Consider the following 17,063-nt stretch of genomic DNA (forward strand, 5'->3'; position numbering starts at 1 on the left):
CCTTTCTTCAGGGGACTTCACCATGTGGCCCTTTGTAGGCTCCCCTTCTCCAGAGACTAGATTAAAATGTTCTCTCCCTGATTGTCTGCACACAATCAACTACTTGCACCAGACTCTGCCCACTGAGGAAGGACAGACACCTGGGCCTTCCCAACTTGAAGGCTGGGACAGACCCCAAAAAAGCAGCCCTGTGTAACCTCAGGAAACCCAGCAGTAAGCAGCTTTCCATCCCAGGCCTCCCACCAAAGCCCAGGCCTCTCACTGTGGCCTGGGACAGTCTTACAGCAGTGCATACTATCTCCCTGTTCAGAGTGCCATAATGTATTTACACCACGTTTGGCTATTTCCAATGCACATCTTTATACAGGATTTTTGTTTGGTTTCCTGACTGAAACAGTCTTCTAGTTACAGAGTTACTAGGTCAAAAGATGTGAACATTTGTAAAGGACCTTGTGGTATTTCTTTATCAGATGACTCTGGGACTACTGAGTGTGATGTGGGCATGGCAGAACTTGGATTTCAGAGAGGACTCACTCTGTTGTAAGCACGGACTACACAGTGTTGCCTGTGAGGCCACGCAGGGTGGTGGAGAGGGAGGGCCTTGCTGGGTTCACGCACTTGCGACCTTCTGGATAACATAACTGAATTGGCTATCCAAAGTCCTCATGTGTCCAGACCTCCCCACAATGCTGATGGATTGAAAGCCCTAGGGGTGCAGGGGCCTTGCCATGGCCAGCAGGGTTTCCACACCTCTCTCCCTGCCTTCTGCCTTGGGGGGGGGTCATCGTGTCTCTGCTGTCCTGGAAGCCATGGACATGTAGGCTGCCTGCACATCCCAGGCCAGTCACCCACAGGGGATGCCTGCAGGGACTTTGGCTGAGCTGGTACTATCTCTTCCCAGAAGTAGCCACCTGGGGCTTTCCATTTCTCAGTAGAGCTTCCTTTTTGAGAGTCTTTTGGGATTGTGCATTTACGTATCTATGTGTTCAGAGAAGTGGATGAGCATCCTCAAGTGTGACTCAGTGCAGCGCCTTGGGTACAGAGAAGCCAGAGGCTGCAGAGAATGACTGACTTTGAGCCCCTGCAGACCTGGCTCCTGGTCTTGCCTTTGCCACTTGACTCAGGCCAAGCATCTGAGCAGTTACTCTGCCCTGCTCTTGGGTGCTCTCTGTGACATGGGTGACAGCAAACTTGCAGGGCTCCTGGGGCAGGAAACGAGTTGCTATAACTCGACCTGCTCGGCATAGTGTAGCTGGTGCTCACTGACAAGAGTTGTGATCTTTCTGTCTGTTTCCCTCTATCTTCCCTCTTAGTCAGCAAGGGAGACCTGCCCTGCCTCAGAGTTGTGCTGCAGCATGGCAGGCACAGGATTGATTCCTGTAGAGGGAGGAGAGCCTAGGCCCAGGTGTTTGGGGAGGGAGGGGGCGCTCTGAGGTGGAGGGATGATGACATCATGCAGGGGCAGTGCTCAGTGGATGTTAGGGGAAGAAATGATCCGGCTTAGTTTACCAGCATTGCCTTCAGGGAAGGTCAGGGAGAGGGCTTAGTCCATGGCAAGCTAGGCCACATGGAGGTGCAGGTGAGGCAGAGGTGAATTATATGTCTCCTTTGCTTCCCTTCAGTGCCATGAGGTAGTACAGAGTCTTCATCTCTGACCTCAGCACAATTCCTACCCACCTTACCTATCACCTGCATGAGGAATCCCTTATCTTGGATCAACCTTCTCAGACCCCTGACCAGAGCCTTGGAATCCCTGCACCCCAACCCCAGGACTTGGCTCCTCTAAGGAGTCTCCTGGGTCCCTCAGAGGATGAGCTAAGGCTGTGGCTCCTGAGAGCCCATGTGGCCTGAGAGAGTTTAGGTCATGCCACCAGGCTGCCTGCCCCAGGCCGGGCCCTTATCCCCAGGCTGGCCTGTCTGCAGCTTCTGAATATCTATAGCTTTGACTTGAGGAGTCTAATTCCTTTTTTGACTTGGAGCAGGCTCACACAGTGAATTTAAAAAGAAAATAGAATTATTTTAAAATAAATATTTTGCAAGTTCATATCATACCTGCTGGGTAAGGAGTGAGGACTTCGTAGCTTTATTACTGAGCCCCCAGCAACCCTGCAGGATTGTGTCTGACTCCATAAAAGAGAAAGTGTGGCTCAGCCAGGTCTGGGATGGTCTCACCTGGCTCTGCACAGCTGGGAGAGGGTAGATCCAGGTTCATATGATCGCCTCACACCAGAATTGACCTTCCACCTGGATCATTTTATGAAAGCCATATGTTTTCACAGTAGAAGGTGAGAGAAAATTGGGAAAGTTAGGCAGAGAAAAAATGAACTCTTTCCTATCCCCTCAAATAACCTGTATTTCATTTTGTCTATTTCCAAGTCGTTTTGTGATCCCCCAATTTTAATTTCATCATAGGATGACCTACTATAATCTTCTGTCCTTCTTATGTTTGAGAAAATATAAGTAAGTCTTGTACATATTGTTAAGGGCGAACTATAGTTCATCAAATGGATGTGAAATATAACTTAATACTTGTTCTATTGTTGCAGAATGTTTACCATTATAAAAGTTACATAAGTGATTTGTACCTAGAGCTTGTGGTAGTGGTCATGAGCCTCTTGCCTCAGTGTGGATTTCCAGAAGTTACTGACATTTTGTGGACTCTGAATAGAGGGTGAAGCTGTTGGCTTTTACTGCGTGACAGTGATGGCCTTTGCAGGTCACACACAGGCAGTGTGTCACTGTTGAGCCAGCTGACTTGGGTTTCCTTCTGGCTTTGCTGCGTCCTCATGATGAGTCATGGCTTGGGCTAGTGGTCTGGCTCTCTGTACCTAGGTTTCCTCATCTGTAAATGTTAAGGATGTCAAATCCTCAGTAAATGAAGAAGTGCCCATCATCCCCACAGAGAGAGGCCACAGGATGTGTACTTAGCTGTGCCCTATACAGTAGGGACAACTAGAATCACCATTTTTCCTTTGTCTCTTTTAGAGAGGAGGAAACTGAAATTCCAGGGCGTGGACTCAGGACCTGGGGTGCTACTTCTGCAGATGTTCCCACTGGAAGGCAGCACTGAGGGCAGAGCTGGGCTGAGGCCTGGACCAGGCTCACAGCAGGACCCTAAATTGGGTTCCAGGCCAGAGCTTTGGAGATGCCTCCTGTCTCAATCCATGAATGTCCTGGAAGTTGTGTGTGTGTGTGTGTGTGTGTGTGTGTGTGTGTGTGTGTGTGTGTGTGTGTCTACCCGCACATTGATCCCATCCTCCAGGTGGGAAGAGTACAAGGCGTGGCTGGGCTGTCTACACCTCCGACAGAACTAGTATACTCCTGGCTGTCTATTTTGAGGACCTTCTTCCAGGTGTTTCCATAGATACCTGGTCATGGTGACTAATGGGGCTAAGCTGTTCGCCACACTGATTGGAATGTCCCACTATTGTGCCACCCGCTACCTCCTTCTCCAGCTGATAACACTTTTCTCTTTATAGCTCTTTATGTCTTCTTAGACACATCAATTATTGGTCTGTGCTGTCTTTCATAGACATCTGGTGAATACAGATTGGGTTTTCACTACATTATGACATGGGTATTTTCAGTACACATCCTCCAAATAATCACTGCATGAACACACCTGTGTGCTTAAGTTCTGAGCTGTGACTTGAAGACAGCACTTGTAGGAACGACGATAGTGCCAGTGCAGGAAACAGTGGTCACCAAAGTAAGGGAACTCCATGGCCTTGTCTCAGAGAGTATGTGGCTCCCTCATATTTCAGGAGCACTGCTCAGGGCCCAAACTCTTTGCGTGTGTTTTGTTTGGCCTGCACAAGTCCATGAGGTTATCATTACTATTCCTTGTAGACAAATTAAGAAATAGACTGAAGAAGTTTTGCTTAAGTTTGCATGGAGTATGTTCATTCTTGGATTGATAGATTAACCCATTCATTAATATTGATGGACCATCTACTCTGTACCACACACTGTTCTGGTGCCAAGGACTCAGAAAGAAATTAAACTTGATCCCTGCCCATGAGACACCTGCAGTCTGATGAGGATTAGAGATCCTGGTGCGCACTGGCCTGGCAACTTGAACACATGTTCTGGGAGACGAGAGGTGGAGCTAGAGCCTGACTCCCTAGTCACTAACACCCTGTGCCCAGCACAGGGCCTAGAACATAAGCTACATGAAGTTAAATATCCCCAGTCCCTAGCTTCTTCTGCTGGAATAACTGTCCCCAACCTTTCAGGCTCAGATGTCCTTCCCATAGAAAACTTTGTTGCTACCATTTGCCACCCCACTACATCCCTTGCCACTTGGGGTTGTCTTTGCCTGGTCCCTTGTCTGAACTCTTCCAAGATTGTGATCCATGGGAGCAGTGACTATGTCTGGGTGGGTAGGATGAGGTGCTGTGCAAGCTCCCGGATCTGGCTGAGAAGGATGTGTCACCTCAGAAGGCAGATACAGGAGCTGCTGGTCTAGAGCCCAGAGCAGGGCCTGCATTTGTGACTGTTGCTCAGCCTGATGGGAAGGTGGCAGGTATATGAGGAAGCAGTGAGGGCAGGGTGCTGTGGGAAAGAAAGGATCTTGTCCAACTCAGGGGCCTGGGAAGATTCTGGCTGGCTCAGTTGTAAGTGCTCCTTTGGTACTCTTAGCATCTATGAAGGAGACAGATGAACAAGGGATTGCTATCCTCTATGCATGGATGAGGAAAGTGAGCTTAGGAGAAACTTATGGACTGACTGATGCAGGGCTCCTAGTAAATCAGCAATCTTGAAGCATTATGCTAGACTTCTCTTACTTTTGTCCCCTCTCTGTCTGCCCTCTTCCACCTATCCATCTGTCCACCTATCCACTTTTCACCTACCTACCTACTTATCACCCGTCCATTCACCCACACACCTACGCATCCAGCAGACAGTTACTGAGCACCCTTTGGGTGCCAGTCTGAGCTGGACTTGGCAACTTACCCAGGCACCCCAGCTTTTGCTTCTCTTTCTCCTTCAGCTGCTTGCTACTTCCTGTAAGGGGCCTCTCCTTTTTGGAAGATGAACCTCTGAATAAGCCTGTCCCTGTGGAAGGATGGGACGTGGGGCCCTGTCTTCCCTCCATTCAGATATGGGACATTCCAGGTGCTAGCAGTGCTCCTGTGTGGCAAATGGGAGCTGGTACATTCCCAGTCCCTTCTGGCTTATTGGGCCAAGACAGGCCACCCACCAGGAGGGGAGAGAGGTGATCTGAACCCTTGGCCAATGTGCCAGCCTGCAGGTGCTGAGGAATGGGCCAGCATAAGTGACACTTGCAAGAATGCAGAAAAGGCTAAAGAAAGAAGTGTGCATCAAGTGCCTGGTGCCCACTTACCAATTCTGATAATCAAATGCCTGATAAGAATCAGTTAAAAATACATAGACCAAAGTGAGCCATGGGACCCAGATATTGACAAAACTGATTTTACCAGCCACAAAGCCAAGAAACTTCTTCGCAGTCAGACTGTCTCCAGCAGTCACCACAATTATCTCCACCGAGTGTCCTCTGTGAAAGAGACCTGGTATTTAATGTAGTTCACCAGTCCTCACAACCCAGTGAAGTAGCTGAAGCCTCCCTTGCTTCAGAGAAAAAGCTCCAAAATCAGAAAGATGGTTTCACAATCATCAGCCAGTAATGAGGACCTATTCCAGGGCTGCCTCTGAGATGAGGCCCCCCCTTTGCACGGCCTGCCCCCCAGGAAAAAACCTAGAACTCTGTGGACAGTCCTCATCCCCAGCCCCACAAGGCACCCTTTGTGAGCCCATGCACTAAGTATTTGTTTCTTTTATTTATTTTGCAAAGATAAAACACATACAAACATTCTTCAAAATTCAGGAGGTATGAGAGAACACATGGGGAAAACACTTCCTTCCTCACCCAGTCCTCTGGGCCACAATGCCCGATTCCACTTCTGTCCACAGACATGGTCTAGCATTTCTTGTCCTCAGGGGCAGGGTGCAAGTGTTCTTCCACTTGTGTTGTTTTCACTTAAAGACAGATAGTGGACATCACTCCACCTCCATCCCCTGGGGCCACCTCATTCACTCCAGCTGCTACGTGAGATGCGCTGTCATTTACTCTGTACCTGTGGATAGAGTCTCAAACTGTTTATCTTTTGGTGTTATAAACATTGTGCAGTGAGAGTCCCTGTAAATATGTCATCCTTCACTCAAGGGAGTTGGCCACATCAGCTTCCATTTTGTTTATTTCAAATCGAGTAGATTATTTTTCATACTTAGATCTTTCTCATTTAGATTCTACTTTTTAAAAATTCTCCCGTGTTTTCTCCTAGTACTTTAAGCATTTATTTTAATATTTAAATCTTTTACTTATCTAGAATGTGTTAAACTATGAGTTGTGGGTCCATCCTTTCTTCTTCCAGAAAATTTTCTAATGTCCCATGTCATTTAATCAGTAACTTATCTTCCTCTACTCATAAGCAATGCCATTTCTCTCCTATGTGCAGGGAAATATTTGAACTATTTTTCCATTATGTCTCTTGGTGAGCTAGCACAACCCTGAAGTTATTATAGCTTTATAGTATAGTTTAAAACCTACAATGGGTATTCTTCCTCAATCCTGTTTTCTTGACTTTCTTATTTATTTAGCTTAAAAACCCCACATAACATAAATTTACCACCTTGACTACATTGAGGGGTATAGTTCAGTAGTATTAACTGTATTCACATTGCTGTGAAAGAGATCTCTAGAAGTTTCCAGCATGCAAAACTGAAACTCATTACCCACTGAACATTTTCCATGCTTATTTTGATATAATTTAAGAAACAGCTTGTCTAACTCATTTGAAAAACAAGTATCTATAGATATTTAGTTGACTCTTTACCTATGATTCTTTCCTCCATTCTTGTCTTTTTTATATACAGTACTTTTGTTTCCTCCCCCTTTTCTTTGTGAAGCTGGCAAACAGATGATCTACTTTATTCATTAATTCTGCCTCCTAGCTCTTTTCTGCTTCAGTAATTGTTGCTTCTGTATTTATTAATTTCTTGTTTCTGTTTTACTTGGCCTTCCTGTGTTGCTTTATTTTAACCCTCACCTATAGGTTTGAATATTTAACCCATTTATTTAAAGTTTCCTACTATTAATATAATTTCTAAAACTGTAAGTTTTCTTGTCATCATTGCTTTAACTCCATGTTCTAGACTTCAATGGTCATATCTAATATTTGTTAGGTATTCTTCCATTTTAATTTATGTTTCATTTCTATCCCAAAAGTTGTTTAAAAGATAATGTTTTTTAAAAAGTTTGTTTCTTCCTTTTATTATTTTATTACTTTCTCATGCAGTGGTATAATAATCAGTTTAGTACTATCTTCTCAGGATTTACTGAGACTTCTTTGTGCTATTTTTTTTTTTTTTTTTGGTGTGTGACTATTCCGTAGAAGTTGAAAAAGCAGTTGTATTTCTTGTTTTAAGTGTATCAAGTTGAAAGCAATCAATTAGCTCTACCTTATTAATTATATTGACTGTCTTTTTTTAAAATTTTGTGATAGTCCCTCACAGAGTTGCTCAGTTCCCCCGGGTAGGCTTGAACTTTGACTCCTCCTTCCTCAGCCACCCTGTGTGCTAGAATTACAGGAATGTGCCATCATGCCCAGCTTGGCTAAGTTTTCAATATCTGTACTTACTGATTGACCATGGATTTAAGAGGTGAATTAGAACTACTGCTAGTGTGGGTCCATTCCACCATGAGTGTACTCCTGGCTATTTGTGTGATGCATGCATATATATCCTATAGCAGTGATGGTAAACCTGTTAGAGCTTTCAATGGTACAAGCAGCCAGCTTCAGCATCCTTGCCATAGGTTTACCACCACTGTCCTATATAGTGGACACAGAATGAGTGTTGGTAACTTTTGATGCATAGATATTTATAAAGCCAACATTTTTTGGACCTTTTATCATTTAATGTATTCTTTGCCTACTATCATGCGTTTTGCCCTTATTTCCGCCTTGTCTGACATTATAACTATCATGTCAGTTTCCATTTTGTTTGGCTGACATACCTTTGCTGATTTTATTTCAAACCTTCAAGAATCACTTTTTGGGGGGGGGGGTTTACTGGGGATTCAACTCAGGACCTTGCACTTGCGAGGCAGGTGGTGGCACCACTGAACAAAATCCCCCGCCCAAGAATTACTTTTTAAAATGTGTTTCTTTTGGATAAAACATTAAGTTGAGATTTGCTTTGTGACCCAGTTTCCAACAGTCAGTCCATGAGCTTAGACTATTTCCTTTCATTGCTATGGCGCATATGCATGGGTCTCAGTTCTGTAGTGCTATTTTCATACTTTTTAATCTTTACTTTTGTGATCTGTGTTTTCTTTTCCTTGTTTTATGTTTTAAGTTTCTTCCTCTTCCTTTCTCATTTCCCTACTTCTTTTGTCTGACTTTCCCACTCCCATGTCTTTCTAGAGTCTTAAATCCCATATTTTCTTCATAATCCTTCTAGTTCTTTGAAATTTCATTATGCAGTCATGAGCTGCATAATGGTTTGATCAACAAGGGATTGTGTATATGATAGTGGTCTCATAAGATTGTCCCAGAACTAAATAATTTCTATTGCCTAATACTTCTACTATACTTTTACTATGTCTAAATACACAAACCCTTATGAATGTGTTACAATTGCCTAGAGTATTGTGTATACTAGTGTGCCATATAGGTTTGCAGCCTAGGAGCAATAGGCTATATGTACTGGATAGCCTAGGTGTGTATTGGGCTATGCCTGCCAAGTTTGCAGCATTTCTCAGTACTCATTTCCATCATTAAGTGACAAGGCTATGTATCCAGATTTGGTTCTTGTGTTCTCACAACTTAGCTTCTGTACTGTATTCTCAGAACCATGGACTGTCACTGTAACATCTAATGCATGCTTAATAAATATTTGCTGATGAATTAGTAACATAGCCTTTATGACACATATCCAAGGCAGACAGTTATACTCTGATGCTCTGGGAAGGTCATTCAGCCTGCAAAGCAAGGACTAGCCATACTACTATGATTTGTGCATCCATATTTTCCCAATATATTGCTCATCCTGAAGTCATACAATGAGAAATCAGCCTCCAGCTAGATTTCAGGCCCTAGCTGTCTATCAACCAGATATTCTACTATGTCGCCCTCCCTTAATAAGAAAGAAAGGAAACATTATCATATGCAAGTTTACAGAAAAGTCACAAGTACAGTAGTGACAATGATTTTTCCTGAACCATTTTAGGTAAGTGGCTGACCTATTGTCCCATATTTATCACAGTCAGGAAACTATCAATGAAACATAGTGACCATTTGATAGCAAGATCCGTTCAAGTTTTTGCCAGTTGTCTTGAGTGTACTTTATACCTAAAAATCTAGATCATGTTCAAAATCATTGTTGATTTAGTTTTATTTATCTTTGGTATTCTTTGGGCTTGAAGGGTTCCTCAATCTTCCTTTGTCTTTTATCACTGGATACTTTGAGATGCACCAACCAGCAGGGGTTTTTTTTTTTGTACCAGGGATCAAACTCGGATCCTTGCGCTTGCGAGCCAGGTGGCAGAACCACTGAGCTAAATCCCCAGCCCCATCAACCAGCAATTTTGTAAAATGCCCCTCAGTTTGGGTGTATGTGGTGATTCCACAAGATTAGATCCAGTGTATATACCTTGGGCAGTAATGTCAACAAAATGATATATGTCCTTTTCTTTGCATCTATCAGGTGATTCATTATTTTCATTCATCCCATTACCTCTGGTGGCTATTGATCATTTGACTTAGGTGGTACTGGCCAAGCTCATCTACTGTCAAGTTATATTTTTCTTTTCGTAATGACAAAGTAGTTTGTTGTAGGAAGGTGCTTTGAAACTGTGTAAATATCCAATTCCTTATCAAACTTTACTTTGTTCATTTACATGTGTTTATGTGGGCTCATCATTTCCTACGTACTCATTGGGTTAAAATGTGTTGCCATCATTATTTATTTTGATACTCAAATTTTCCCAGATTCAACCATTGGGAGCCCTTGCAAGCTGGCTTCTGTGCCTCCTGACTTCCCTCATCCCTCTCAAAGTGTATCCTTGCTTTCTGGCACAAAATATTCCAGATTCCTATGAAATGCCAGCTCTAACATCATCCATTTCTCACAAGAGTCTCCATTCCCACCTAGTGAAGACTGGGATTTAGAACTAAGATCCAGACATTGGGGTAGTCATTCTTGTTGAAGTATTGCTGTTCATAAAGCTTCTCAGAGGACAGGGTCAGGAAATAAACTATTCAAATATATCCAGATGCACACTCATAACTGCTCAGTCTATATATATTTACAGCCACAAATCCACACTGAGACCTCTAATTTCAATCCAGTACTTTCTAGTTTCCTCCTTTTTCTTACTCATACCTCACTTCCTCAGCTTTCATGGTCTCTATATAATTCCTAATTTATCAGTCTCTCTTGATGTAACCAATCTCTACCCCACCTTTTCTCCAGTTCTTAAGAGACCCCCTGGGCACTGCTGGTCCTTGTCTCCTCCTCTCACTTGGGCTCTGGTACCCAGTCCTGTCTGCCGTTCTGTGTGGACACTGTCTCCCCATATGGGACACATCCCACAGCAGGGGCAGGGACTCTGCAGCTGTCCCCCTCACCCTGCCCAGGCTCAGCAGTCCTCCCTGGACCACCATATCCTCTCCACCCTATTCTACCCAGCGGCCTCAGGCCTGTCTTTGGGGACAGAAGGGCTGCCAGGATGCTCACATGTCTTTGCCTGTGATGTCCCCTTTCTCTGCCATCTTCCCCTTCTCTTTCCTGGCACATGGACTCATACTTATTCTGGGCCCAGGAGGACTATGGTCTCTTCTGCGCTCTCTCAGCTGCTGTCCTCTTTGGTCGCATTCTCACTGGTTCTTTCTGATCTGCTCTTATCTGTGTCTATCTCTTATCCTCTGTGAACTCACAGCCTAGAGTAGGTACACAGTAAGTGCTATTGAGTAAGTGGTAAATAGTGAGCTTTCAACAAGTACTCATTTTGTGCATGCATGAAGGTGACCCTTGTTGGAGAAAAAGGAGCAGAACACATGGGGCTGGGATATACAGGGGAGAGCTGCCTCTGCTGGTCTATCCAGAAAAGGCTTCTTGGACTCTCCTGTCAGACCCCTAGGGGACAGGCTGAATTGTGATGATGGCTTCTCTTGCTGGGCCTCCTTGAGTTTTTCTTTTGCTGGCCACTTAATCACAGTGAAATCAGGAGAATTTAGATGCTGGTTTGAATTGGAGCTAATTAGTGCAAACATAAATCAAGCCTGGGTTTCTGTTGGCTTCTTAGTTCCAAAGTTTCACATGAACTTCCAGGCAAAGCTTGCAAACTTGCTTCCTACAGAGCTCATACTACCACCCAGAGACCTGTTGATGTTTGCACTCTGCATCCTATGATATTTCCATTCTCATGCCTTCCATTGACTCATTCCATGAAGAAGGGGACCTCAGTGCTGGTGAGTAGCTGCTGGCACAAGGCACCTTTGACTCTGGGGCATTCCTGGTGGATAAGATGTTAAGGATTTGCCCAGTCCAGGTCCACAGCCCTTTCCATTTGCTGCAATTCCCTCTCCAGGACCAGGAAAACAGCCCTGGCAAGGGTGGAAGTACTCCCATCTCTGCAGGGTGCATCAGCTCCTGGGTACCCTGCTATGTGTTCACAGACATGGTCCCCCTCACTCCCTGCAGGCCACAGACCAGGTGTGGTCCTCTCTTCTCAGAGACAGAAGCTGGCCAGGGAGTCACAGAGCTGGTATTTGAATCAAAATCTGTCTGATGCCAACCACAGAACTCAGCCTGTGTCACATTGTCCTAGCTATGTTCCATTCCTTAAGTAAGAAACTTGAATTTCCAGATATATGACATGCTAAAAATAAATGATAGAGATTTTAGTCTTAACCCTTGATGCTTCCACCTTGTAGAAAATTGTATAGCTCTAGATTTGTAGCCTTTCAAAACCCTTGTAGTGAAGAACTTGGAGGTAGAAAACATATGCTGTTGATAGAGATAAGAGTAATTGGATGGGATGTCTGGACATGGGTCAGCAGGGAGTTACTGTACCAGTGAATTGAATCTCTTGTTTTTCTTGGATGCCTGGTGCAAGGACAGCACAGAAAAGAGCCTCAGGCACTGCTAGTAAATAGCTCCTTGCACCAGCCCAGAGTGCTGAGAGCTTGGGGCGGGGAAGCTCACACAAGGACAGGGATGAGTCTGTGGACCAAGTTTCTGCAACTACTGGAGAGACCTAGGATTGTTGCTCATGAGCCACTCACCAGGACTTTATTGACAATGTTGGCATTTGTTGCATTGCTGAGCATGTGCCAAGATGGTGGGGCTCTGGATGATGATGACCATTCCCCTGATAAAGCACATCATTGTGAGGATCACACAGTGACTGGCTAGCAATATGGCTCTGAATGGTGAGTAGTCTGTCATAGGGGCTGGTGGAAGCCTGGACTCTGCCCTGCCCTTTCTCTCCATGCTGCCAGGGAGCTCCTCCCACACTTGATGGGCACTGCTTCCTCTGTTGGGGATGCCCACACACCTGCAGAGGAAACCCAAGGCCAGCACTGTGACAGCTCAGGCTCTGTGTCTACCACATTGTCAGCCTCTGGGCCCCTGAGAGTGTCCTGCTCCTGCTGCCTCAAGGCTGGGCCCTATGGGGGAACTTGGCATCTGGTGGAGGTGGGAATGAGATAGGAAGGGAAGCCCCTCCACCTGCAGAACTCAGATGGAGCCCATTGGCCCTCTGGTCCACAGAGGTGCTGTGGAACCACAAGGAAGGAGCCCCACTCCATGAAAGGGTGACATCCAGTGTAATGGCAGCCCCATCCAACCATCCTTGCCTTGCTCTCCCTGCTTTTTTCCCGAGCCATAAATCCTCCACTGCTTAGCATCTCCATATGAAATGTCCCATGCTGCTCTCCTGCAGCTGTCAACAGCCTAGGCACAGGGTGCAAGCCCTGGACACAGATGTGTTACACCATGGTGCCTACTTTGTTCTTTGGGCAATTCTGCCTCTGAACTCTTCTTACTTTCTTTATGTTCAGCCTCTAGAGAGGAAGCCCTCTAAACACAGGTCCATGGGCATCTCCTACCCCTGACTTTATCTAATAGCATGCTGGATGTGATATCCATGTTGTTCATCCTTGGTGATGGTACCAGATGCACTCTGTGCTGCAGCTCACCACATGCCAACATACTACCTGAAAGCCTTGTGCAGCCTGGTGGGCAGTGGCACCTGCCATTGCTGTGTCACATGGGACACCCTGGGACATCCAGACAGGTGTAGCCCAAGGAAATCAAATCCAGACCTTCACACTCCCTTAGCCATACTACTCAACAGCCCAAAGGTACTTCCCCATGAACTTGCTGATTTGAGGATTTGGATGTCAGGGCCTGGGTCGATGTGGCTTCCACAGGAAAGGAGTAAAGACACTGGCCAAGATGTGGGCTCCTGGCAGCTGGGCTTCCACTGGGGAAGTACTGGTGAGAGCATGATGCCTGGCTATGTTCTCCCTGAGCCACAGAGCTAGGAAATGAATGTGGATAGCTAGAAATACAACCATCAGTGCCTACTCCTCTGTGACCCCTGACCCCACCTCCCTCACTGTCTTAGTGGCCTTGGAAGGTAGCCAACCTGGCCAATGATCCCAGTAAATGACTTGAGGATTTGCAATTAACTGTTAGTAAATGTTAGATTCCTTTCCCGCCTTAGCCCTACAAAGCGTCTTTTAGGGAAAAAAGATGTGTCCTTAAAAAGCAAAAGTCCCAGGCCCTGTGTGCCCCATATGGCAGAAGATATGGGCTTTGCAGTGGTGTGAGAGAGGTGGGCCTGGAAGGATGGGGTGACTTAATGGGTGGGTGGTGTTTCTGCTCCACCGGTGGGCAATGCTGTCCCTGGCACTCCAACAGTGCATGGTTTCAGGGCTGGCTGGCAACCACCAGTTTTCTGGCAGTACTGGGTTACATCCACTGCAGACCCCCACCAAGGCTCTATTTCCAGCCTGCTGTGGGGGCCTCTTCTTGGGCTCCTTGGTGCTAGTCTATTTTCAGCTGCAGCCTTCAAACTGAGGCTGCAGATGGACAGGTACTCAGGGCAGGAGGAGGACCTGGAGGGTGATCTCTGCCTCCCACTCTTACATCTTCACTATCTAAGCCTTTCTCAAAGGTGGAAATGTTTTTTCTGGATGATGTGGCCTTCCATGCAGAGCCCACCTGCTGGCAGAATGCATGAATGGGGTGTGGTGACCTCCTTCTGGGCACTGGACCCCCCACCCTCCTGCGAGTGAGGGGACTCCCTTCCCATCTCATCCATCCACCAGATGCTCAGTCCCCCAGGGACCCACCTGTAGGGCAGCAGGGCAGCAGGGCAGAGGCCCAGAGGCTGGCAGTGTGGTGGGTACAAAGCGTGAGCTGTCACACTGCTGGCCCCGGCTTTCCCCTGCAGGTGTGGGAGCTTCTCCAGCAGAGGAAGCAGTGTCTATCAGGTATGGGAGGAGCTCCCTGGAAGTGCAGAGAGACTGTGGGGCCAATGCCTGCTCTATGTCCCTGAGCTGGGCCCTCCTCTTATACTCTACTTGCTGCTGAGTTGCCAGGTGAGCCCTGGGCGTGCTGCATCATCCTCTCAAGCTTGTTCCATTCATTCCCGGGAAGTAGGACTGAGCATGCCATGTCCTGTCTTAGGCCCTAGACTCAGCAGGAGCTGAAGGGATCCACAGACCATCTGCTTCCTGGGTTTTGCCACTTTCCATTAAACACAGCCAATTCCTGTGGCTTCTTGTGGAGCAGAGGACACACTGGGCTTTGGCTGGGACTTTTGGAACCTTATGGTGAGGCAGGGAGCATGCCTGGCCTCAGGGTCATGGTAGGGGTCTCCATGGCTGCCTTTCAGGTAACTAGGCCCCACACATTCTGGGAAGTGGAGGGAAGCCCAGGAAGCCACAATAGTGTGGATGTCACCTGGTCCCTCATGAGCCTCACTCAGTCCAGGATGGGGGCCTAGGGGCAGCAGAGTGGGGTCCAGTGCCCTGGGCTGGTAGGCTAGATCCTGTCAGATGCAATGGCTCAGGCCTGGGTGGGCATTACCCTCCTTCTTCCTCGCTGACTTATGGTAACTTAAAATATGCTAGAGAAGCACAGAGCTGGTGCTTAGTGGAAGGTGCTCAAAAATAAGATATTTAATTTCATAGGAAGGAAAAGAGATCTGGAAGTGATGTGGGCCTGCTTCAGCTACACTGCTGGCAGGTTTGGGGAAAATAACTCCTTCCCATCTGGGACAGCACAGGAAGTAGTCCTTGGAGGCGCCCTGGCCTCCGGGCCACTTTGACGCCGGACCTTGAGCCTGATGAGGCACTTCAAAGGCTCAGCCCCTGACCTTTCCTGGGCAACTCCTGACAGCGTCCTTCTCTCCAAGGCCCAGGGCTGGTGCTTCGTCACTGAACCATGGTCCAGCACAGCCACTGGAAAAAACCAGCTAAGCAGCCTTCACTCTCGGAGGCATCAGCTTATCAGAGTTTGCCAGGTCCCCCCTTAATGGGAATGTGTATAGGTCCCAGTCAGATAGGAAAACTGTAAGATATCTCCCTTTTTTCCAGAGCAACTGCAGCCTGGGAAGAGGGCCATAAGTTACCTCTCAACTGACCCATTTTTGCTCTGTGAACTTTACCTGGCAGAACCTATTTCTTCATCTGTAAAGTGGGCCATAATCCTACTTTACGTGAGCATGGAGAAGAAATGATGTAACATACCCCTGGCATCTGCCAGCACAAGCACCTGGTGGACGTTGCATTCAGATGGAAGAGGGTGTGCTGAGCCCAGCTGGGGTCAAAGACTCCCTGGGGATCCAATGATAACTACACGTGGACACAAAGTTATGTGTGCCCCTTTCTCAGTATTGACCAGTTCTTGCACACCTTTTACTCCTCGTCTACCCAGGATTCTCAAAGAAAAGCTCTGTTTCCATAAATGACCAGGGAGAATGCAGCATTATAATGTGACATGCAAGGATAGGCAGTGGGGAGGTATTACCACTCCATTTCTTCACATAAAGAGCCAAGGCTCAGAGACACAGAATGTCCGATCAGCATCCATCAGTTCGTTGCTTATGTGGGACCCAGGATGTTCTCCTCCCTTGTGTCTGGAATGGGCACAGTGGAGGCCAGCTCTTCCTATCTGTGTGCTGTGGAAGTGCCAGCTCTGCCACTGGCTTCAGGCTGTCTTTTTGCAGTCTGGGAAGGAGCAGCCATTCCAAGTGGCCAGGGTCACATACTCCATGTAGCTGAGGTACATGGACGCAGAGGCCCCTCAGCAGGGAGCTGGGAGACAGGCTCCCCTCCAGTGTAGAACAGCAGTCGGTGGTGGGTGTCAGGGATCTTCTCAGCAAAGGGTACAATCCTTCAGCACTTGCTCCAGCTCAGGTCCAGGAACAAGGAGTGAGGTATCTGCAATGCTGAGGGCAGTGTGGTGTGATGGGCTGTGTGTTTGGGGTGTTACACAACCCTTACTACAACCGTGAGCTCCTGTGATGGTTGTCTCAATCTCTCTGAGGTCAAGGTGGAGACACTATCACAAAGGAGAAGATGGTCAGGGGTGACTGTCCCAGAGAAGGCCATCAGTCCCTAAATGATCGCTTGTGCATGTGGCACGGTCACAATGGCGATGCTGTGTACATGGTACACAGGTGGTAGAAGTGACTGATAGGTGGACTGGATCACTCTGGGCAGTCAGGACATCTCTGGGGGAAGTAGCCTTTGTGTAGAAATGTGAAGCATAGTAGCTCACTAGGCTCAGGCAGCAGGAACAGAATACCCTCAGGGTGGGGACATATACAGAGAGCTGGGGGAGAAAGAGCTGGACATGCATGGGCTCTGTGGGGAATGAGGCTGGACCCCAGAGTTTTCAGAAAGGTGCCAGGATGGGTATGGGAAGAAATGGCTCCTGAAAGATTGCCAGGAGCCAGCTCAGGCAGTAATATGGTCACTCCCTAACCACAAGTCTGCTTTGCCTGCCTGCAGGCTGGCTGC

At 47.0% G+C, this 17,063-nt stretch overlaps 1 protein-coding gene across 12 annotated transcripts in view; it reads left to right on the top strand.

Moving 5' to 3' along the window:
* Nucleotides 1–17,063, top strand: part of Trappc9 (trafficking protein particle complex subunit 9) — a 737,148-nt gene that overhangs the window by 616,728 nt on the left and 103,357 nt on the right. The window contains exon 25 of one of the 12 annotated variants that reach the window (XM_087187202.1): nt 2,986–3,410. The exons of the other annotated variants lie outside the window; for them this stretch is intronic. Coding sequence (XP_087043328.1) covers nt 2,986–3,314 — 329 coding nt within the window. The 3' untranslated portion in view covers nt 3,315–3,410. Of the gene's footprint in view, nt 1–2,985; nt 3,411–17,063 lie in introns of those variants that run through there. 12 annotated transcript variants of the gene reach the window in all.

The sequence above is a fragment of the Heterocephalus glaber genome, unplaced genomic scaffold, assembly GCF_053883595.1.
Source record: "Heterocephalus glaber isolate CG9 unplaced genomic scaffold, H.glaber_assembly_v1.0 deba00000281, whole genome shotgun sequence".
Classification (NCBI taxonomy): domain Eukaryota; kingdom Metazoa; phylum Chordata; class Mammalia; order Rodentia; family Bathyergidae; genus Heterocephalus; species Heterocephalus glaber.